This window comes from Trichomonas vaginalis, chromosome V, assembly GCF_026262505.1.
Source record: "Trichomonas vaginalis G3 chromosome V, whole genome shotgun sequence".
NCBI classification, from domain to species: domain Eukaryota; phylum Parabasalia; order Trichomonadida; family Trichomonadidae; genus Trichomonas; species Trichomonas vaginalis.
This window is the reverse complement of record NC_067207.1, coordinates 16155051-16175362: the sequence shown is the minus strand read 5'-3', so window position 1 is coordinate 16175362 and position 20312 is coordinate 16155051. Positions and strand designations below refer to the sequence as shown.

Here is a 20312-nt window from a genome sequence, read left to right as displayed (position 1 = left end):
AATATGTTGTCATTGGTAATCTTTCATTTAGCATGTAGTGGTCTTCAACAAGAAGTAAGTCAATAGTTCTAACAGTTTCACATTCTTTTGGTATGTATCTCTTTATTTCATTATGTCTTGAGTCATTGAAGTAACCAATGGTAACATTAAATGCTATACCTGTTGCGTCAGAAATTTCTTGTACTTTACTTTGAGGAAAGTCTCTAACACGAATGACTTCTCTCATGTGGTCAATAGTCTCTCCATCTACTCCAGCCTGAATGCAAGCATAAACGAAACAATTGTCTTCTGTCATAAGTGCTGCAGTTCTTTTGTTCAATTCATTGAAGATTTGGTAGCGTTCAAGATTTATAGGTAATGTGCAAAGATACTTCCAGAACTGACCGCTTCTCTTCTTATAAAACTTCTTTTCACCATTATCTTTCCAAAAGCTTTCTATAAGTGCTGGGTTTCCTGTTTGCTTAAGAGCTTCCAAAATGGCTTTCTGGTCATTTGTCAGTGTGCTTTCATCTCTATATGGTCTCTTTTTTGGTTTGCCTTTCTTTACATCTGACATCGTTAAGCCTTCATATTCTGTTAAATCATACATCTTTATTTCAGTAAGATTCTTTATGTTTGTCAAGAAGAAGTCATAGTGCATTTCAACAATACCTGCAGCATTTGCTTCTATCTCTGATATAAAGTTCTCCTTCAAGAGCTGATGTAGTAATGTTCCAATATTATTGAGGTTTAACGTAGAACATTCATACTTTCCACCAAGTTTATAACATACCATCCATCTCTGTTGTGAATTTATTTTAATTTTCTCTAAGAGTCTCATGAAAACCTTACCGAAATGTTTGTGTAAGTAGTCTCTGTTTGGTTCATCTAAAGCTTCGATGTTAAAGTCAATGAGTCTATTGCCTGACTTCACATTTCTCTTCCTATTCTCTTCATCTTTCTTTAACCATCTCTCACCTTCTTTTGGTTTGTCGTCAATGGAACGAATGACATCGTTAGCTTTGCGAACTTGTTCTATAGCACTTTTAAACATCTCTCTTCTCTGTTGTTTCAGTGTGTCGTCTCTCTTTCGTGTTTTACCAACGTTTGAGTTCGTAAGTTCAAACATCTCTTGACGAACATCATGCGAAAGAGCTTTACGAGTATGACCAACGTTCGCATTTGTTATGTCAAACATTTCTCTTCTTACTTCATGAGGTACTGAACGTCTATGATATAAGTCAATAGCAACGTCATTTAAAGGAAATGCTCTTGCATGGACTTCGTCCTCGCCGCGTTGCGGCTTTATGAACTCATGAATTCTATCATAAGTTATTTCACCATTATAGTCTTTAATGAAGTCAGCGAGTGCTTTTTTGTTTGTTGCGTAATGCTTTGCAACATCTATATTAGCTTCTGTAAGAAGTTGTTTTATTTCCGAGTGTTCTAACTTAGACAACTTCCGATACATCTTTAGTAGGAAATAAAAAAAATATTTTTTGAAAAAAATAGATTAGATTTTTTAAAGTTATTTTTCAAAATAATTTAATATTTTTATTTTAATGAAACACATGCAAGATTGCAAGTTCTTTTCATACAATGCTCTCGCTACTGCCATCAAGAATGAGTTCAATGGTGCTGCAAACGTTAATGTTATCTTTAACAAGAAGTTTGTGAAAGAATCTAAGTTTGGTCAGTATGTCAGACCATTAGCTATCGTCATTGACCGCAAACGTTATACTTCACAAGAGTTAGCAGTAGTTTTGAAACAAAAGAGTTTCTTCGTGAATGTCAAAGATACTCATTATACTGTCATAAAGAACTCTAACATTGACTTCTTCAGTATTGCTATGAATCTTTCCGAACAGAAAGAATATAAGAAAGGTGAAACAAATGTGAAATATTATCCTTCATCTCTGAAGACAATAACGAACAAAGATGTTATACAGAAATTCTTACCAAAGGTTGAAGAAGCTTCTATTGACATTGACGAAGGAAGTGAAATGGTTGAAGAAATAGACCCTGAAGCTATTTAAGCAAAAATATATTTTTGGTTAGTCTTCATATGGATATTTTACAACAATTCCCCAATGTATAAACTTTTCATACGCTTTTTCATAAGCTTTATATACCTTCAGAAATTTTGCATAATCTTTAGAAGCATTTAGATATTGTTTAAATGCTTTGTATGTCTTCAGAAATTTTGCATAATCTTTTACATGTTGTTCGTTCTCTTCTTCTGTCATGAGTTCCGAATATTCTAAATTCATGTTCTTTCATATGAGATAAAATTTTATAAAAAAAATAAAATTAGCTTAGATTTTTTTATTCTTCCTCTTTGAAGTTATCAAAATATTCTGTTATTTTTTCCTTCAGTAATGTTAAGTCTTCTTTGAATGTAAGTATTGTGCAACCTTTGATGTCATAGTGTGTTTGAGGAAGAGTATTTTTGACAATTTCCTTTATTTGCTCATTCGGTGTCATTGAAATCGGTAAGTTTTCACGATAGAACCAGTTTCTGTCAGATTTATATATTTTAGCTAAGTCATAAAAGCTCTTGTTGTTTCTTCTGACTAAATGTAACATAACCATATCTTTATCTTCTTCTTTCTCCAACTCTTCAGTGTAAATCATATACTTATAACTCTTTTCCTTTCCTTTTGGTACTGAACGCGGTATTCTTTTCTGTATGCTTTTGTCTTTGGATTCAATGACTTCATCTTTTGCATGAAGTTTCTTTTCCATCTCTCCACGTTCTGCTTTATATAGTTCATCTAACATCATGAAAATATAACAAGCATAACGAGGTGAAGCCCACATTGCTACAGCGTTTACTAAAAGTCTATGAACATAATAACCTTTCAAACCAGGAGCCAAATTCTTGCGATTTTCGTACGGAATCTCTTCCCCCGGTTTTCCGAGGGAAGCAATCATATGAGGAAATTCTTCTAAAAGTTCTTTTGTCTGTTGGTTTTCAAACCAATGATATGCTTGCTTTGTAGAACGAAGAGCATTCATTATACTTTGCATTTGGTACATGTCATCTTTGACTGAACGAATGAGACGTAACTGTTTGTTATACTGTATGTACTCGTATTCTTCATTTATGACTTCATGAACGATAGCAGTTGTTGTGTTCTCTGATGTTGACATTACTGTCTTTACATACAAGATAAAAAAAAATAAATAAAAATAAAAACTAACTTTATTTTTTCTGTCTTAAGGAAATTCATTATTTTTGTGCTTAATTCAATAAAAATATATTTTAGGGTAGAAGGTTAGATCTAACCCGATATCTACCCTCATTTCTACCCCAGTTATTTTATAAAAGTTTCACATGATATACGTTATGAATTCGTGAGATTTTGTGAAAACTCAACGGTTTGACGCATGCCCTAAAAATTATTTTACTCAGAATTTTGTTGCTGAATTCAATAAAAATATATTTTAGGTGAAGAGGTGAGATTTCACCTCTTTTTTCACCTAATTTTTCACCTTTTTTTTCACAAGCGTTTTACATGAATTGTACGATGTATATTTGAAATCCTAAACAATTTCGTAGCTTCAATTTCTTCTTTTAGTACATCAAAAATTTTAACAATGCCGAAAGTCTCTTTATATTTCTTCTTGACATCAGATAATAGGAAATCGTCAGCAGTTGGATAGTTTTTGTTCAGAAATTCTAACATGTTCATTTTATTTTCTACCGGCTTCTCTGCTTCTTTCTTTAAGTCAGCATAGTCGTTTCGCATACGTTCTATCTCTTTGACGGAGTAGTTATATTTCCTCATTGCTGCTTTACATTTAGAACATTGCGGATTCATTTTTGCGTTATATTCTGAAACCTTACCTGCTAAAACAACCAAGGCGTCAATGGTTTTCTTTAAATCTGAAGCAGTTGGTTTTATCTGTTCATGCCATACCTTACCTCTTCTATCTTTATCTCTTATCTGCCATACACATTTTGCAGCTAATGAAACAAAGTTGTCGTATGTCTTAAACTCCCCCGATTTATATATGTCAGAGATGTTCTTATATACCATGTCGCAATCTTTGTCCATAACTTTATGGTTGCAATGAAAACCAAGGAATTCATAATTTACTTTACGTATGAATTTCTTAATTTCTACTGAGTCAGTTGCTTTGACTTCAATTTCGTCGAATTCAGGAATAGTTAGTTTTTGCTGCTGAATTTCAGGTAGTTTAGGCAAATGGTCGATGAGGTCCTCCATTTCATAAAGATACTGTTCATTTGTTTCATCTTTCGCACTACAGTCTAAATTACTTGTTAAAAGTTCTTGCTTTATCTTCTGGATTTCTGTTTCAAAAGTATATGAAGAAGGAATAAAGCTTTTCATCTCTACCAACATTGACGTAGGATTCATGACTTACGAGTTTGGTGCTGTAGTTGTTTGAATTGTTGTTGTGCCGATTGTTGAAATCATATCTTTTATACAAAATAAAAAAATAAATAAAAATAAAACTAACTTTATTTTTTCTATCTTAAGGAAATTCATGAAAATTCAAGACCTTTGGGTCTCGCCGCTTAGCGGTTGAGGGTAGAAATCGGGTTAGATATCGGGTTAGATCTAACCATCTACCCTAAACATTATTTTTGCTGAATTCAGCAACAAAATGAACGAGGTCAGGATGTATGTAAATACCTTTGAATTCATTTATAACGCCCTTAGTAAGCTCATAAAATGCTTGTTTTGAGGTTGAGCCACTTTTGGCTCGACCGTATTCTTTCATCCAAAACTCAAGAATTTCCTGCATTAATTTTGTATAAAAAGCAACAGTCCGAATTCCAGCGGTTGCTATATTCTTCACAAAATGCCTTATAATACTCTTCCCAGGACTTATTTTCCAACAACTTTCTAAAGTCTTTCCTAAACTGACTGACTGACTGACTGACTGACGGCACAAAGTGGCTTAACGAAAACATTAATATATAAAATTCATGAAAATTCATGAGGGTGAAAAAACAGGTGAAAAAAGAGGTGAAATCTCACCTCTTCACCTAAATTATATTTTTTGGTGTAAATAAATGGTACCATTAATGATATCATGACTGTTCTCGTTCATGTCTGATTTACATCTAATGAAAAAGTTTAGAAGAATTTTCTTATTCTTTCTGGCTTATTTTTGTCTTTCCAGTACTCACGCTCTAATGGTCCCAGATGTGTTGGCTTCGACTCTCTCAAGTTCTTAGATGGTATAACATCTTCAACGCCTCCTTCATATCTTACTTTATAAGTGTCATCGTTTATGTTGTAGCCAAGTATTTCAATAACCACTCCTCGCTTTGCTTCGTCAATGGTTTCAGCAAGTTTGCCATTACTACTTTCGACTAATTTATGACGAGGATAAAACGCAATGGAGTCGTCAGCAGCTTTTATAAGATATCCATTACCTTGCGTAGAGTCTACGATATAATAGTTTCTACTTAACCTTAAAAGTTTCTTTGTCAACGGTTTGTCGTCAAGAACTACACGAACTTTTGTACCAGGAATGAGGGTAAATTGTGTTGAATTTCTGATATTTTGTGTTTGGCTTCGTTTCTTTTGTATATACTTTTCTTCTTGTTGTTGTGTCATTGAATTTGGTGTATGTCCTGTTGTAGAATGTGTTGAGGAATTATATACTTCGAGAAAATGTTTCATTGTTTCTTCGGTAAAGTCTCGCTCTTGGTTTAAATCTCTGAGCGTCCTTATGAAGCGGTTTATGATGCCGAGTATGTTATGGTTATGGTCTTCAGTAGTGTAGTGAGTTATGTTATGCTTAATGAGAAATTCTGTGATTTCATTGCTGAGGTATGCACCGTCTTGGTCTGATGTTAAAGTACTTGGGTTATGTTCTGCTACAAACTTTTGTAAAACTCTTAACACTTCACGAGTTCCTTTATTTTTCATTGGATATGCATATGCTTTGCGAGTGTTAACATTAATGAAGATGAGGAATGGTTTATGTCCTCCTTTTCTGCTTTGAATGAGAGTGTCAAATTGGTATGCGTCAGGAGTGTTGGAGTAAATTGGTAAAAAGTAGTCGTAAGGGTTTATTTTTGTTTGATGTACAACATTTTTGTCAAAGAACCTTTTCACTTCAGCTCTGTTAGTAAATCCCCAACTCTTCGCAGCTTCATTGAACTTCTTAAATGACCTCCATGGATGTTGTTCGAATACTTCTTTCAAGCTCATTTATGTAAAGTTAAAGATTTTATTCAAGACGGTAAGCCTTGACCCAAAGGGTCTAGGCTCAAGCGCGTTCATTGAACGCGGTACCATGCGAATACAGTCATAAATGGTGGCATATAATCTTCCCCCGAGCCTGTTGGATTTGTTGTGAAAGTATGGACATGATTTCCTCCTGGTTCAGTTGGTCGAAAAGTCTTTTTTGCTGCATTGTTATAAGATGGAGATAAAACATCATTGCCAGCTTTATATTCTGAGTTGTATAATGGGTGGTCTCTTAATGAGTGGCTATGGTCGCCAGAAAAGTTTGTCGTTCCTGTATGAGTGTGCGCAGGTAAGTTTGCTTCAGTAATTTTCTTCGAACCTCCTGTTTGCTTTGAAGAGTTAGCACAGTATAAGAATTTGTCTACAATCTGCTGCCATGTACCAAAACCTAAAACACTTGCTGGATTTGTTGAATTCATTGACGTATATAGAGCCTATAGGATATAATGTTTGAAGTATTTCAGTCTTTAATGTTTGAAGCTCTGTTTTGTCTGCTTTCTTATCATATAAATCTTGAGCAGTGAATTTAACATTATTTTCATCATCCATGACATAAACATTTTTACAGCTAATTTCTTTCTTCGTTGTTATGTTTTCATTCGATGTTAAACCTTGTGGAAAGTTAGGAGGTTTATAATATAATGCATCCCCACCAGTTCCGCCAACCGTTCCTTCAATACTTTCTATAGCAACAGTTGAGAAGGAGTTATGTGTATGTTCTTTATCTGCTTTCTTATCTAACATTGCTGGTAGTTCATGTGTTTCAAAGTTTCTGACATGACCTTCGATATTCATACATTTGTTATTTAAGGAGTTTAGAGTATCTTTTACGCTTGTACTTGGATTCTCTAAAGGTGCACTTGAACCAAGGGTATAGTTCAATATTATGTCGTCTGCTCTAACAGTAGTGAAGGATTCATGTGTATGGTTCTTGTCAGCTTTACTATTTAATGTAGCTTGAAGTTCATTTATATCGGAGATATTGTGTTTATGAGATTTCAAAACTTTGTTCATTGCGTCAAGTTCATCTTTGTCAGCTTTACTTTTAATAGCATCTTCAAAAGTTATTTTTGCCTTAACTCTCAAAGTAAATCTTGGTTCAACTAATACACCGTTAACAGAGAAACTAGAAGCATAAATTTCATCGTTATAACCAAATGCTTCTGGTGCTTTACCTGTGTCATACTGTACAGTACAGTGTATGTCATAACCTTTAGCACGAATGTATTTATATCTTCTTTCATTAACATCTTTCGTCTTCACTTCTTCATCCTGTGTTAAATATCCATGGTAGTCCGTTATAATCTGTTCGTCTGAACTTATATAATGAACATGGTTTTTATCTGCTTTTTCGGCTAATTTCTCTTCTATCTCATTTATTTCAAGTTCATACCTACCACCACTGACCTTAGACACTGAAGTTTGTGTTGGAGTTTGTGTTGGAGTTTGTGTTTGTCATTTGTGCTGAAGTTTGTGTTGGAGTTTGTGTTTGTCATTTGTGTTTGTCATTTGTGCTGAAGTTAGTACTTGTCGTTAGTGTTGGAGTTTGTGTTTGTTGTTAGTGTTTGTCATTTGTGCTGAAGTTAGTACTTGTCATTTGTGCTGAAGTTAGTACTTAATGTTAGTGTTTGTTGTTAGTGAGAGAATAAATTAAATCATGAACTTTGCCATGGTCTCTGTCCCTAGTAGTTTTCATTAAGTTCTGGAAATAATGAAAGTCATAAACTTTGCCATGGTCTCTGTCCCTAGTAGTTTTCATTAAGTTCTGGAAATAATGAAAGTCATACTTTCTATCAGATGAAGCATGCAGATGAACATAACGAAAGTTAGTGAGTTTGCCACGAGTTATGAATAAAATATTGGCATATTAGATGAGATAGCTGATGAAACAGATGAAGATAAATTAAATCTTGGACTTTGCCACACTCTGTCCCTAGTTCCTCAAAATCCTTGACAACGTTGCTTAGAAATTTTGGTTCAAAACCTCATCTGATTTTAATCTGTTATGCTACCTGTTAAGTTTCGCGAGATTATAAATGTCATGGAGTTATATAAAAAGGAGGGACAGCTAGGGACACTGGAAGTACTTGTAAGGCTATCTGTTAAGATTGCATGAAATACTAAAAATCATGAAATCCATTATCGCTGTGCTAGCTTCACCTTAGAGTAAAATGCCGACTAAAGTCACTGAAGCAATGAAACAAAAGTTTTTGGTAGAATACATTAAATCAGGAACTATTCCAGAAGGTTTTTACATTCATACTATGAAGGATGGTAGAGTTCAGTTTAGAAAGATAAAGCAACCATTAGATAAAGAAGGAATTTTGAGAAAGATTAAACTTCATGAGGACAACATTGCTGAACTTAAGAAGAAGTTAGAAGAGTTGGAGAAAGGAAGAGAGTTATAAAGCAATGAATTCAACAGGGTGAAAAAACAGGTGAAAAAAGAGGTGAGATCTCACCACTTCACCTAAATTTATTTTTGTGCTATGTTTTCATACGTGTGAGGGTGGTGATATCATTTATTTTTAAGTTTATTTTTTTAAAATTATTTTTTATTTTATTTTTATATAAATGACGAAAACTATTGAGATAACAAACTACAACGGTCATGAGTTCAAGAATTTGTTCTTCGTTCCTCGTGAAAATACATTCTATCAGATACGAGGGAGAAAGGGTAAAGTTAGTTTGAGCGTTTATGACTACAAGCATAATGGAAAGTTTATACAAGCATACGATACAAACGGTAAACGTGTTTCATTAGCTTTGTCAAAACTTACAGGTATAAACTATGACAGTGATTTTGACCTATATGAAGAAGAAAGTGAGTCAGAAGATTATGAGCTGTTATATGAAGCACAGCAATGGGAGGAGTTGCAATACTTTTGTAAGTGAGAACGTTTATTTTTACATCAGTGAAGTCGTTTGTGAAAACATTAGTGAATTCGTTAGTGAAGTCGTTAGTGTTGTAAAATATACGTTAACGGTTTTGTAAAGTGTCAAATTCACATATAATGGGTAAGGAGGCGCGCAGTGCCGCCGTACCCATTATATGTATACTAACTTAGGTCTTCAGAATGAAGCGCTTGCTTTCAGAGTTGTTGACTTCAATACTATCGCAACTTTTGTCATAACAGATGAAACAGATTTCATAGAGATTGAAATAGATGACAAAAGAAGTGTTATAACATTTCCTAACAGAGCTGGGTATAGAATAGATAAAATTGCTGGAGTCATAGATACTCTCATAAATGAAGAAACTATTGACAACATAGATGTCGAACTCTCTTCTGAGGGAACATTGAAGTTCAGTTATGCGAAGGAGTTTAAGATAACACGAATGAGTCATAGAGTTCATTTGCTTCTGGGAGCATACCATATGACATTTCCTTTGAAAAGTGTTGACAAAACGATTGAGATGAAATCTGTTCCATACGTATGTTATGGCAATTGTTTGTACATTGAGTCTAAAATAGCTAATGTCACAGGTATTTCAGGAGTTAATAGTAAAGGTTCAGTAGAATATAAATCCTTCTGTTATGCAGTAAATTCAATGTTCATTCCAAACGTTCCTGTCATAGCAACTCATTTAGGTAAATGGGTTCGCATTAGTCCACATAATTTGAAAGATATGCAATTCAGACTAGTTGACTTTCAAGGAGAGCCTGTAGAACTGAAGGCACCAGTGCGAATGACTGTTGAAGTTGACTTTTTAGAAAATATTAAATGCGACGGCTTACAAGAGAACTCAGAGCTAAAAATATAAAGTATGAATGTTATGTATTAGGTCATGAACTTTGGTTGTTGCTGTTTGATGAAACAAATGAGTTAGTTATGTCAGTCAAGAGAACAGAAAAATATTGTGTTAGTGAAAACTGCATCAAGTCAATAAGATTAGGTTTGCATTATGAAGATGAGTTCGATACTGTTGAAGAAGTTTTGGATAGATATTACAAATTGCTAACTTGAAATTTTTTTGACTGACGGCGCAAAGCGCCAAGACCGAAGGTCCTGACTGCTTTAATTTACTAAAACATATTTCAAACAAAGCTTATAGTCAGTAGATAGTTTTGTATACTCGTTCGAATATCTATACTTAAACTCAACTCCTGTAGTTCCTGGTGTTTCAATGATGCGGATGTTACCTATTTTCATGAATATTGGCGTTTGACCACAGCATTCGATTTCAGGGTCGAGATAGTCAATGACACATTGTTTCCCTGTTATTCGTGATATAACATTTTCAAGGTCCTCCTTTGTTAGAATTATTTGGTTCTTACTTATAAGATTTGTCAAAAGCTTCTTATCGTCTTTGAGTAAAATTGTTTGGTATAACTGAAGAAGGTAATGGTCTACTTTATCTGAAGGATTTGTTTGAACATTTGTGTAAGGGTTGTCGTTGGCTTCTCTTGAAAGAATTTGGTCCAGTGGTGGATACTCTAACTTAACATCTGATGTAGCGTTAGCGTTTGAAGCTGTGTTTAAATTCACCGACTTAAGATCTGGTTATTTTTCTTTCAAACACTCTGAACTATAGTTCTTTATGACAATATTGTTTGTCGTTCGTGAGTCAACATTTGATGTTGGTTCAATTGGAACATTAACGGCACCAGCTAAGATGGATTTGCTTCTCATTTCATATAGAATAAAAACCTTTTATATGTATGAAATGAACAATATACTCGACAGGGGTTTGAATGTAAAGCTAACGAATGAAAATATTGTTGAATTCACTGAGACAGGTGCTGTGTATAAAGATGTAGAACTACTGAACAAAAGAGCTAAGGGAAGAAGCAGGAACATGAACAAAGGGTGGAAGCCTATAAAAATTTATGTCAATGATGGCTCAGGAGGTTCAAACATAAAGTATGCAGAAAGTTATAGAGTTTATGCTCTCAAAGGTGAAAAGCCTTCATTTAAGAACAGCTATTCTAACGCATATCCTCAAAAGCTAACGGATGGGGAAGTGGATGATATGAATGACAGCAAAAATATTAACAGAAATGGCGACAGAGATGCATGGAATTTGTTTACCATCGGTCAATTGAAGGTTAAACTTTAAAACAATGTTGGTCGTTCCCATGGAATATTTTTGACTTTAATGGTATTAGTCATGATATGAATCTCAAGGTATGAACGAGGAGAGATGAGAGACTTATATGCTTCCCAAATTTCTTCAAAAGGTAATGTTATACCTGACTGTTTCCAAATGAGTTCAATATCATAACGTGAGAAACCTTGAAAGATAACGAAGTCAGTTATGAGACGTTTTATGTTTAAAGCAAGAAAACGCCATGTTTGCATAAGTAATGCTACAGTTAAGTGGTAATGTCTGACTTTAGTAATGATGTTAGCTAATGGTGAGTCAGGCTTTGAAACTAAACCTTTTCCGGCGAAGTCGTCGCAAACGAGCAGAGTGTTTGAAGGATATTTTTTGAAGGGGTATTTTGAAAGTTTTGATAGAATGTAGTTTGTCAGTCGTTTCATATCGTAAACTCCTGAGTACTGACGTAAGTGGTGTTTGTCAATAATTCTTTCCATCTCCTCAGAAGTCTTTTGCATTCCTGACTGTATAAATTCAACGATGGCATAATATTTTCTCTTACGTCGAATGTAACGTTGAAGAAATTCAATGAGTTCGCTATCTGGAACTTTAACGACCGAGGCTTGAACTTTTGACATAAATGTTTTCGCTGTTGAATCCATAGAGTCTGAAGTTGCTGATATAATGATTTGGTCATAGTAAGAGTCGTTTCCTAAACGCTCTGTTATAAGAATATGACGAATGAGGTTAAATGTCTTACCTGAACCCATCTTTCCACAATAGAAATACACACCATTTGAACAGAATTCATAATCTTTGCTGAAAGGAAGAATGAGAGAAGAGTTAAGTTTGTCTGTAGTTTCATTCATGTCTTCATCTACGTCATGTATTAAATGCTTCATTTTATCTCCATTAAAAATGCAAGTCAGAAATATTCAGAACATAGCACCGAGTCTAACTGACAAGAGTATAAAGATATACTATGAACATGTTATGATGAAACCAACCAAAATTCAAGAAAGTCAGTATACTTATGAATATCCAAGACACTGGGTAGAGTATGTAGGAGGTGAGAAAGCTATTGAAATAAGACAGGTTCGAAGTATTCCAGCAGGAAGAACAATATTATTGAAGAACTTTAATTTTTTGAGATATAATGATGAAACAAAGAAGCAAGATAGTTTCCCTGTTGCTGTGTATGTGAACTTAGATACAGGAGATGACATGAAAGTTTTTAACACAAAGCTTCAAACGGTAGTGAGAGAACAACTTACTGCGGAAGGACATCCATTACCTTCAGAAGTTACCATAGCATATAATTTTGAAACAAACTCAATAGATTTTAAAGTCGTCTCTGCAAAGAAGTCAGGATTTACATTTAATGAAGCAGATGTCTATTCGAATGAAAACTTCAAAGCTATTGCATGGTTAGATAATGACGATTGCTTTAAGAAAATATTTAAATTCAGTGACTCAACGATGTCAATAGATGACCTTCGTGGAATGTTACCATCGACGTTTACAGTAGAAGGTTCAGCAGGATTGCTTACAATATTGTCAATTGGTGGTATTTGGTCTCGTGAGAACATTGTTATAAAATCCAGTATAAGTGAATTTGCTGAAGAATCTATATTATGTCTTTCAAACTATATGTATTCGCCGCCGAAGCATTATAGTATAACAAACTTTGTCAGTAAGTTTAATATAAGACTTGTTGAACCTTCTTCAATGAAAGATGTTGTGCTACCCAAAGACGGAAAGGATGGACTCATTATTGAAATGATTTTAATTGCATATTAAATGAGCTTGTTCTTGAAGGTCATTCATGATGAAATAACCGTTGTAGAAGATGTTAGCAATTGTTCAGACATTTTGAAGCGAATAGATGAGATAAGAAAGAAGTTAGATAGACCGCAAAGCGGTGAGGGCGAAGCCCGTGAGAACGCTTATGTTTCATTGACTTTCTCCAGTAACGAGAACTTTTATGAGATAATATTGAAGAGAGATGATTTTAATATGGTGTAAATGGTAGCTTGGGCAGCTTTAGGCGCAATTGGAACAAAAGCATTAGCATTTGGAGCAAAAGCACTTGGAGCTTATGACGCAGTAAATAAAATGAGTGGAGGAAGGGTTTCGAAGACATTAGATGCAAATAAAGGAAAGATTGGAGGCTGGGTTGCAAAGAAGTTAAGATTAAATAAAATAGGGCTCATAAATAAAGCATCCAATTTGGTTGCGACTGAGTCAGAAAATGCTTTAGGAAAGGACGATGAGTTTGCAAAACACGCAAAAGACTTTAATGACCAGATGAAAGGTGAAACAATGCATTTAAATAGAGTCGATGGAACTATAGAAAATGTTTCTTCTCCACAACTTCCACCAGCGGTTTATCCATACGGACCTTATGGAATGTATGGAAACCCTTACGAAAGACCATTTGACCCATTGACTGGTGGAAGTAACTGGTATCATTACGGACGAAGAAGAAAGACAGTCAAGTTGGAGACAGATGTTAAGAAAGCAACTAAAAAGAAACCAAGGAAGAGAGTTATAAAGCAATGAATTCAACAGGGTAGAAATGAGGTTAGAAATCGGGTTAGATATACCCTTCTACCCTAAATTTATTTTTGGGCTATGTTTTCATACGTGTGAGGGTGGTGATATCATTTATTTTTAAGTTTATTTTTTTAAAATTATTTTTTATTTTATTTTTATATAAATGACGAAAACTATTGAGATAACAAACTACAACGGTCATGAGTTCAAGAATTTGTTCTTCGTTCCTCGTGAAAATACATTCTATCAGACACGAGGGAGAAAGGGTAAAGTTAGTTTGAGCGTTTATGACTACAAGCATAATGGAAAGTTTATACAAGCATACGATACAAACGGTAAACGTGTTTCATTAGCTTTGTCAAAACTTACTAACATTTATTTTGACAGTGACTTTGACTCTGACGATTGGAGCGACAGCAGCGATACTGAAGAATATGAACTACTGTGTGAAGCACAGCAATGGGAAGAGTTGCAATACTTTTGTAAATGAGAACGTTTATTTTTTACAGTAGTGAAGTCGTTTGTGAAAACGTTAGTGAGGTGAAGTGGTTGGCGGCTTTATAAATATTTAAGGTTAAGTTGGTGTTTGTGTTTGTGTTGTAAAATATGCGTTAACGGTTTTGTAAAGTGTCAAATTCACATATAATGGGTAAGGAGGCTCGCAGTGCCTCCGTACACATGATATGTATACTAACTAAAGATATATCTCGAAAAAAATTGAATTTATTGTAAAGAATGAAGAAGTTCATTTTAAGATTGAGTTGATTTTCAACCAAAACGAGAGAGCATGCAGGCAAATGAAATTCGAAAAGTGAAAGGAATGACATATGCAAAAGAAAAGATTCAAATAACGCAAGCGAAATATAGATCAGTTAAAATCAGAATAAAATTTCGATCTTTTCTACAGGGAACTAAAGGCTATGAGGCACTAATATATAATCAGTGCCTCATAGCCTTTAGTTTGTTATTAAAAACGAGAAAACTTGTTCGAAATGATAAACAATTTCGAACAAGTTTTCTCGTTTTAAGGAGGGAATTGTTCCTTATGATGCATACATTATAAATATATACATCATAAGGAACAATTCCCTCTAGATAGCTGGGAAACTTTCTCTAAATAACTTATCATTTGGAGAAAGTTTCCCAGCTATCTACTGGGAACTAAAGGCTATGAGGCACTAATATATAATCAGTGCCTCATAGCCTTTAGTTTGTTATTAAAAACGAGAAAACTTGTTCGAAATGATAAACAATTTCGAACAAGTTTTCTCGTTTTAAGGAGGGAATTGTTCCTTATGATGCATACATTATAAATATATACATCATAAGGAACAATTCCCTCTAGATAGCTAGGAAACCCTAAATTAACTATTAATCTTTGAGATATTTTTTTATTGAGGTTAATACGTTTTTCTAAATAATTAAAATGTAAAATTTTGATTGTGAACTCATCTCTAATATTTTGGCTCCTTAATATATTTGAATCATGATCTTTGAGAAGAGTTCTCAAAAGTATTCACAAAAGCTATTTTTCCTTGAAATTTAAAAATCCTGATTATCATATATTACCGAATTCAATTCCCTACATCTTTCAAAATATTCTATGAACATTTCAATTTTTGAAAAAAAAATATATTTTTTCCAAATATATTTATTATCATATTTTTAATAATATTTCCTAAAGCGTCACTTTTTACTTCCTCGACGATTATTTCCCTCTCAAAAAATTCAATAGCTTACATTTTGACAGAACTTAATATGTAACGCAAATACATACATTTTATTCATACATTACAAATGAAAGATTTAATTTTTGAAAAACCTAAATTTTTTCGAAAATCAAATATTTCGGTGTATTATATGCGCCTTTGTTTAAATTATTCGCCAATTCCTCATCACGAATGTAAGATATTTTGGTATTACAAAAGAGAATCCATGAATTGATGTTTTCGTCCAAAATAATAATATTATATTGTCGACTGTGATAAGTTATTATGGCTACTAGTTTGGATTTTACAGCTGGATTGTTATTCCATGTGTAATCATCCAATGGAAACGTAAAACCAGCAACATCAATAAAAAGATAATCTGAAAAAGTAGGAGTAAGTTGAAGTTCGTTATTATTAACAAGAGGAATGTCAATTTTATCTGTAAATCCCCAGCAGAATTTTTTGAAATAATCAATAAGATCTAGTTGCCTAGCTTCACATGCAAGCGATTCTTGTAATTGTTTGAAAGCATCAATTGGATCAGCTTGATGTATCTTTTGCCGTTTCGAGTACAGGTGATACAGATAAGTAACATCTGCATTTTCCGAAAAGTTCCGATTTGTGAGCGATAATATTTCTTTGTATATTAACTGTTGCTCATTGGGATTAGAGAATAATTCGTCAAATAGTTTGTGCATTAATGGTCGAAATGTAATAAGTTGAACAATAACGGCAAGAAAACTGAGATTTTTTCCAAGCTTGATACCAAGCTTTTGTTTTTTAGGCTTATCATGAGTTTTTCTGAGTGTCTGTGGAAGTTGTATCAAATCAGGATGAAAATCTGCTATCATTTCAAGAGATGGTGGATTGTGGTTGAGGACGTTAAGATAATTGATTGCGTTTATCTTAATTTTCTCAAAGTTATGAAAATCAGTAAAAGCTGAATTCATAATTTCTTTTGCTTGCTGAGAATCGTAAACTGCAACAGCCGAGATGTTTTCTTCATTAATACGAATTAAAGACGAGTACGTATTATAAAGATCTTGTTTAAATTTGGATAATAAATTTTGGAATTCTTGAGGATCATCTGGAATTTCCTTCGCCTTGAAGAAAAATGAAAACCTTTTCCAATCTGGTGGTACTTTGATATCGGAACCAAATATAGATTTTATGTTGAATTTTGGATAATCTGTTGGAAGTGAAAGATTTTCAGATTCTGACGGTTCTTCATCCGCTGGCGGATCCTCATCGTCAGTGTATTCAATTTTTTCGGATCTGGATCCAGCTTTTGACGGTTTATGAGGAACGAAGTCAGCGAATTCTGGGTCAATTTCATCTGGAATGTAATGAACGCATCTGTTATGATTTCTGTAGTTTTCCGAAGTTCTTCTGATATGGTCATAATCGGATTTATTTTCGAAATTTAATATAACTTGTAAAATATCTTCATCAAAATAAGAATCATCTATACCCATTAATCTTCTTAGTTTTGTCTTCCAATTGTCTTCATTATACGTAAATACAGAAACAAAAATTCTGGCTGGAAATCCAATAATCCAACGAAGATTTTTTGGGACTAAATGGGCTTTCAATGAATTGAAAGCTTGGTTGAAATTTGTATGATATTGTTTGCTGATTCTTAGAAACAATGGAGCAATATTTGTAATAATTTCTCTTTTTTCGATATGCTCTGGTGATTCTCCTGGATATCTATTAATTAATCCCATCCATCTCTGAACCTTTTGCTCTGGTTTTAATGTTGGGCATGCAAAAAGGATCCTAAATATTTTTTCAAATTTAGGATATTTAGTGACAATTTTTGAAAATGCTGATTTTATCACATGATTTGGATCTCTTACATGTGATAATTGTGCACCAGAATTCTCTATCATTGTTGAATCTTTAACATCACCATCTGAACAAAAAACTTTTATTTTTTTCCATAAATCAGATTTCAACATATCACGTAATGCATAGCTTTCCATTAATCCTGGTGAAATTTTTGGTTCAACCAAAATTTTGGGACTTTTGAATTTTATAGGGTGTCCAAAGGTGTGTTTAGCACAAACCTGAATACTGCGAATAGAAATAAACAAGTTACATATATATAAAGTTTATTTAAATATAATCACCATTGGATTCAATCACGCGTTCGCAGCGATCGATCCAGGCTTGAAAGACACGCTTTAAATCATCATGAGAAAATTGCTCAAATTGCTCTCTTACAAAATTTTCAAGATCATCTGGACTCGCGAATTCGCGTCCTTCAGCTCTCTTTTTTAGCGTGCCGAATAAATAAAAGTCAGAGGGTGCAATATCAGGTGAATAAATTGGGTTTGGAACAACTTTGACATTGTTTTCCACCAAGTAATTCATTACCTTATGACTTTTGTGAACTCTTGAATTATCAAAATGAATTGCAAACTTTTGTTTTTGTTGTTTGGATTTCTCAAACTCATCAGAATTGATAATTTGAGTAAGAACATTGTCAATTAGATACTGAGCATTCATCGTATTAGGTTTTTGAAGAATATCAATTGCGATGATGCCATTCACGCCCCAAAAAACCGACAACATCATCATTGGTGTGTCAATTTTTTTCTTCGGGAATGTTTGCGGATTTTCATCCTTCGGGATCCACATGATTTTGGCTTCTGTTGCATATTGAAACCAAGACTCGTCCCCTGTTACTAAAAGCGAAACTTCTTGGATTGATACGCACGCAATATAGAGAGGAGCTCTTTCGAAGATTGGACTCTAGATTTTTTTGAACTGAATTAAGGTTGTGCGGAACCCAACGTGTATACGCTAGTTTGTAGTTCAAATAATTGTGCAGATAATAACTGACTGTTGTACGTGGTATCTTTGTCATCTCCTCTATCCTTCTGAGTGATGCTCTTGGGTCTTCATCTAGCGCTTGAAGAATTGCTTTGATTTTCTTTGATCCGGCGATTTTTTGTCAATTTTTATGATGGGCGCCTTTTTGTTCATGAAGTGATACATCCTAACATGATACGTTACAGTGGAATAGCTAGGAGCATCCATACTGAAGCATTTTACCAATGTCTCGTAGATTTTTTACAGTCTTTGCATTTTTTTGCAAGAGCGAGGATGTTTTCTTTATGATTCATTAAAAAAATGAAAAAAATCCCGCCAAAATTTCCCGCGAAACCGCCTCTTGTCTCAAAATTCATTTTATATCCCGGCATGGCGCCAAAATACAACTTACTCATCATATACATATATTCATATTTTTTATTATATATTTATAATCAGCATATATCTCCTTTAATAGTCTCATATAGAGCGCTGTGCTAAACGCACCTTTGGACACCCTATATTAATTCTGGATGCCTTGAAACTATTCTAAAATCTAATATTTTGTTTGTATTTATATCTATAAGCATAATGACGGCATGTAAAGCATCGCTTAGAACTCCATGCGCAATCTAATGAAACATTAAATTTGTATTCTGAATCATGTTTAAGAATTTCTTGTATATTAGCTTCACAACTTGCTGTTGCAACTTTCTCAAGATCTGGCAATATGCTCTTTAGATGCGCAAGTAATGTAGTTTCTGTTGGGCAACGAAAGTTTAGGAGTGATGCCAATTCAATGTGTTTTGAAAATCCTGCACCAGATATAAGAGAAATGTAAGTATGAAGATTCTTGACAACGTCACTATACGGAACTCCAGGCTTAAATTTGACGTTGAATATTGTTTCTTCCTTAACATTTGATTGTGAATGATCTTGTTTTGAATTAAACTGGTTTAGATTAATGAAATGCGAAAAAGGTTTCTTATTTGAATAAACAGTTCGATGATAGACCCTTTTTTGACAGTCATCAGCTTTATATGTTATTAATATCTCTTCAATTGTGTATCCTTCCATGATTGGAATAGAATACTCCATAGGAAGAGCTAAAATCCCGCCAAATTTTACGGTTTTTTTAATACAAAAGTAATCAAAGTGAATAAAGCAAAGATATATATTGTATTTAATCAGTCAATTGATATTGGGTAGAATATATGCTCAATATTTCATTTTTCAAATTTATTATTTCAAAAAACCAATAATTGGCGACATTGTTTACTGTAATAATTGTTTTTAATGAAAACACTATATGCCTTCCTTATTTTCTTTCTTTTTTATTTTTTTGAAAAAATCAAAAAAACTCAAAAAAAATCAAAAAATCAAAAAATCGATGAATTCTCAACGTAATTTAAATCTTCAAAATCGTAGAGATTGGTCATAATATAACTAAGCATTATGATATGGTAAAGTTCAAAAAATCTCTCTCTTGAACGAGATAAAAGCTTAACAGAAATAACCTTAAAAGTGCTTTTCTGAGGGTGGTCTATCGTCTATAGGGCACCCTTAAGCATAAAAAATGAAATTTTATTTTTTGCAAAAAACATGCCACCCGGATGTACGTTTATTTGAGAGGAGGAGGATTAAATTTTTGAAAGCACTAAAATTTGTAAATATGCTAGTTATATAATAATATGCATTATTTTAAAAATAAAAATTAAAGCACCTTAAAATCTTTTTTGATGAATTTTTACAAAAGCTACTCAGGATAATGCAAGATATGAGTAGTTAAACATAAATTTCAAATCAGATTTTACTTATAATAAATATTTTAAATTTCCGAAAATTAAGTTCAGATCGACTCTATACGTAGTAAATACTAAATAAGGTGCCAAAAACCTATTAAACAGTATCAAAACTATCAAGATTGTAATGTTTTTGAAGAAAAATTTATAGAATTATGGACTTCAAACA

At 33.4% G+C, this 20312-nt stretch overlaps 13 protein-coding genes and 5 pseudogenes across 18 annotated transcripts, besides 14 other annotated features; 7 read left to right on the top strand and 11 right to left on the bottom strand.

Moving 5' to 3' along the window:
* Positions 1–9267: part of a mobile genetic element that runs on past the window's edge.
* Positions 1–14511: part of a mobile genetic element that runs on past the window's edge.
* On the bottom strand, positions 251–1450 carry TVAGG3_0346460 (organellar and viral DNA polymerase type B; the record flags this gene model as incomplete). The annotated part of the gene is made up of 1 exon (XM_001580128.2): positions 251–1450. A coding segment is annotated over one exon (1200 nt), but the record flags the coding sequence as incomplete, so codon positions are not given.
* On the top strand, positions 1542–2015 carry TVAGG3_0346450 (uncharacterized protein; the record flags this gene model as incomplete). Its single annotated transcript, XM_051230924.1, has 1 exon — positions 1542–2015. The coding sequence occupies one exon, from the start codon at positions 1542–1544 to the stop codon at positions 2013–2015; it is 474 nt and encodes a 157-aa protein (XP_051100654.1).
* Positions 2305–3132, bottom strand: TVAGG3_0346440 (KilA, N-terminal/APSES-type HTH, DNA-binding family; the record flags this gene model as incomplete). The annotated part of the gene is made up of 1 exon (XM_001322459.2): positions 2305–3132. One exon carries the CDS (start codon positions 3130–3132, stop codon positions 2305–2307), a length of 828 nt encoding a protein of 275 aa, XP_001322494.2.
* TVAGG3_0346430 (organellar and viral DNA polymerase type B) lies at positions 3483–4349 on the bottom strand (the record flags this gene model as incomplete). Its single annotated transcript, XM_051230923.1, has 1 exon — positions 3483–4349. The coding sequence occupies one exon, from the start codon at positions 4347–4349 to the stop codon at positions 3483–3485; it is 867 nt and encodes a 288-aa protein (XP_051100653.1).
* Positions 5091–6176, bottom strand: TVAGG3_0346420 (integrase core domain containing protein family; the record flags this gene model as incomplete). The annotated part of the gene is made up of 1 exon (XM_051230922.1): positions 5091–6176. One exon carries the CDS (start codon positions 6174–6176, stop codon positions 5091–5093), a length of 1086 nt encoding a protein of 361 aa, XP_051100652.1.
* Positions 6245–7229, bottom strand: TVAGG3_0346410 (annotated as a pseudogene). The gene has a single exon. A coding segment is annotated over exon 1 (985 nt).
* On the top strand, positions 8387–8623 carry TVAGG3_0346400 (uncharacterized protein; the record flags this gene model as incomplete). The annotated part of the gene is made up of 1 exon (XM_051230921.1): positions 8387–8623. The coding sequence occupies one exon, from the start codon at positions 8387–8389 to the stop codon at positions 8621–8623; it is 237 nt and encodes a 78-aa protein (XP_051100651.1).
* Positions 8624–9267: a terminal%2Cinverted (terminal inverted repeat of Maverick-1B transposon ID:TVAGG3_0346390).
* On the top strand, positions 9297–9430 carry TVAGG3_0346380 (annotated as a pseudogene). The gene has a single exon. A coding segment is annotated over exon 1 (134 nt).
* TVAGG3_0346370 (uncharacterized protein) lies at positions 9556–9981 on the top strand (the record flags this gene model as incomplete). Its single annotated transcript, XM_051230920.1, has 1 exon — positions 9556–9981. One exon carries the CDS (start codon positions 9556–9558, stop codon positions 9979–9981), a length of 426 nt encoding a protein of 141 aa, XP_051100650.1.
* On the bottom strand, positions 10236–10721 carry TVAGG3_0346360 (uncharacterized protein; the record flags this gene model as incomplete). The annotated part of the gene is made up of 1 exon (XM_051230919.1): positions 10236–10721. A coding segment is annotated over one exon (486 nt), but the record flags the coding sequence as incomplete, so codon positions are not given.
* On the top strand, positions 10889–11274 carry TVAGG3_0346350 (annotated as a pseudogene). The gene has a single exon. A coding segment is annotated over exon 1 (386 nt).
* TVAGG3_0346340 (protein of unknown function, DUF4106 family) lies at positions 11274–12128 on the bottom strand (the record flags this gene model as incomplete). The annotated part of the gene is made up of 1 exon (XM_051230918.1): positions 11274–12128. The coding sequence occupies one exon, from the start codon at positions 12126–12128 to the stop codon at positions 11274–11276; it is 855 nt and encodes a 284-aa protein (XP_051100648.1).
* On the top strand, positions 12178–12988 carry TVAGG3_0346330 (uncharacterized protein; the record flags this gene model as incomplete). Its single annotated transcript, XM_001303617.2, has 1 exon — positions 12178–12988. A coding segment is annotated over one exon (811 nt), but the record flags the coding sequence as incomplete, so codon positions are not given.
* Positions 13285–13821, top strand: TVAGG3_0346320 (protein of unknown function, DUF4107 family; the record flags this gene model as incomplete). The annotated part of the gene is made up of 1 exon (XM_001303616.1): positions 13285–13821. One exon carries the CDS (start codon positions 13285–13287, stop codon positions 13819–13821), a length of 537 nt encoding a protein of 178 aa, XP_001303617.1.
* Positions 13819–14511: a terminal%2Cinverted (terminal inverted repeat of Maverick transposon ID:TVAGG3_0346310).
* A 326-nt stretch (positions 14512–14837) lies between these two features.
* Positions 14838–14926: a mobile genetic element.
* A 161-nt stretch (positions 14927–15087) lies between these two features.
* Positions 15088–15173: a mobile genetic element.
* Positions 15174–15540: 367 nt separating this feature from the next.
* Positions 15541–15580: a mobile genetic element.
* Positions 15541–15580: a terminal%2Cinverted (terminal inverted repeat of ISTv3 transposon ID:TVAGG3_0346280).
* A 57-nt stretch (positions 15581–15637) lies between these two features.
* Positions 15638–16584, bottom strand: TVAGG3_0346270 (annotated as a pseudogene). The gene has a single exon. A coding segment is annotated over exon 1 (947 nt).
* Positions 16585–16650: 66 nt separating this feature from the next.
* On the bottom strand, positions 16651–17509 carry TVAGG3_0346260 (uncharacterized protein; the record flags this gene model as incomplete). Its single annotated transcript, XM_001303614.2, has 1 exon — positions 16651–17509. A coding segment is annotated over one exon (859 nt), but the record flags the coding sequence as incomplete, so codon positions are not given.
* Positions 17510–17562: 53 nt separating this feature from the next.
* Positions 17563–17590: a terminal%2Cinverted (terminal inverted repeat of Mariner transposon ID:TVAGG3_0346240).
* Positions 17563–18862: a mobile genetic element.
* TVAGG3_0346250 lies at positions 17643–18766 on the bottom strand (annotated as a pseudogene). The gene has a single exon. A coding segment is annotated over exon 1 (1124 nt).
* Positions 18835–18862: a terminal%2Cinverted (terminal inverted repeat of Mariner transposon ID:TVAGG3_0346240).
* A 28-nt stretch (positions 18863–18890) lies between these two features.
* Positions 18891–19439, bottom strand: TVAGG3_0346230 (uncharacterized protein; the record flags this gene model as incomplete). Its single annotated transcript, XM_001303613.1, has 1 exon — positions 18891–19439. One exon carries the CDS (start codon positions 19437–19439, stop codon positions 18891–18893), a length of 549 nt encoding a protein of 182 aa, XP_001303614.1.
* A 430-nt stretch (positions 19440–19869) lies between these two features.
* Positions 19870–19904: a mobile genetic element.
* Positions 19870–19904: a terminal%2Cinverted (terminal inverted repeat of Kolobok-1_TV transposon ID:TVAGG3_0013400).
* A 43-nt stretch (positions 19905–19947) lies between these two features.
* Positions 19948–20312: part of a mobile genetic element that runs on past the window's edge.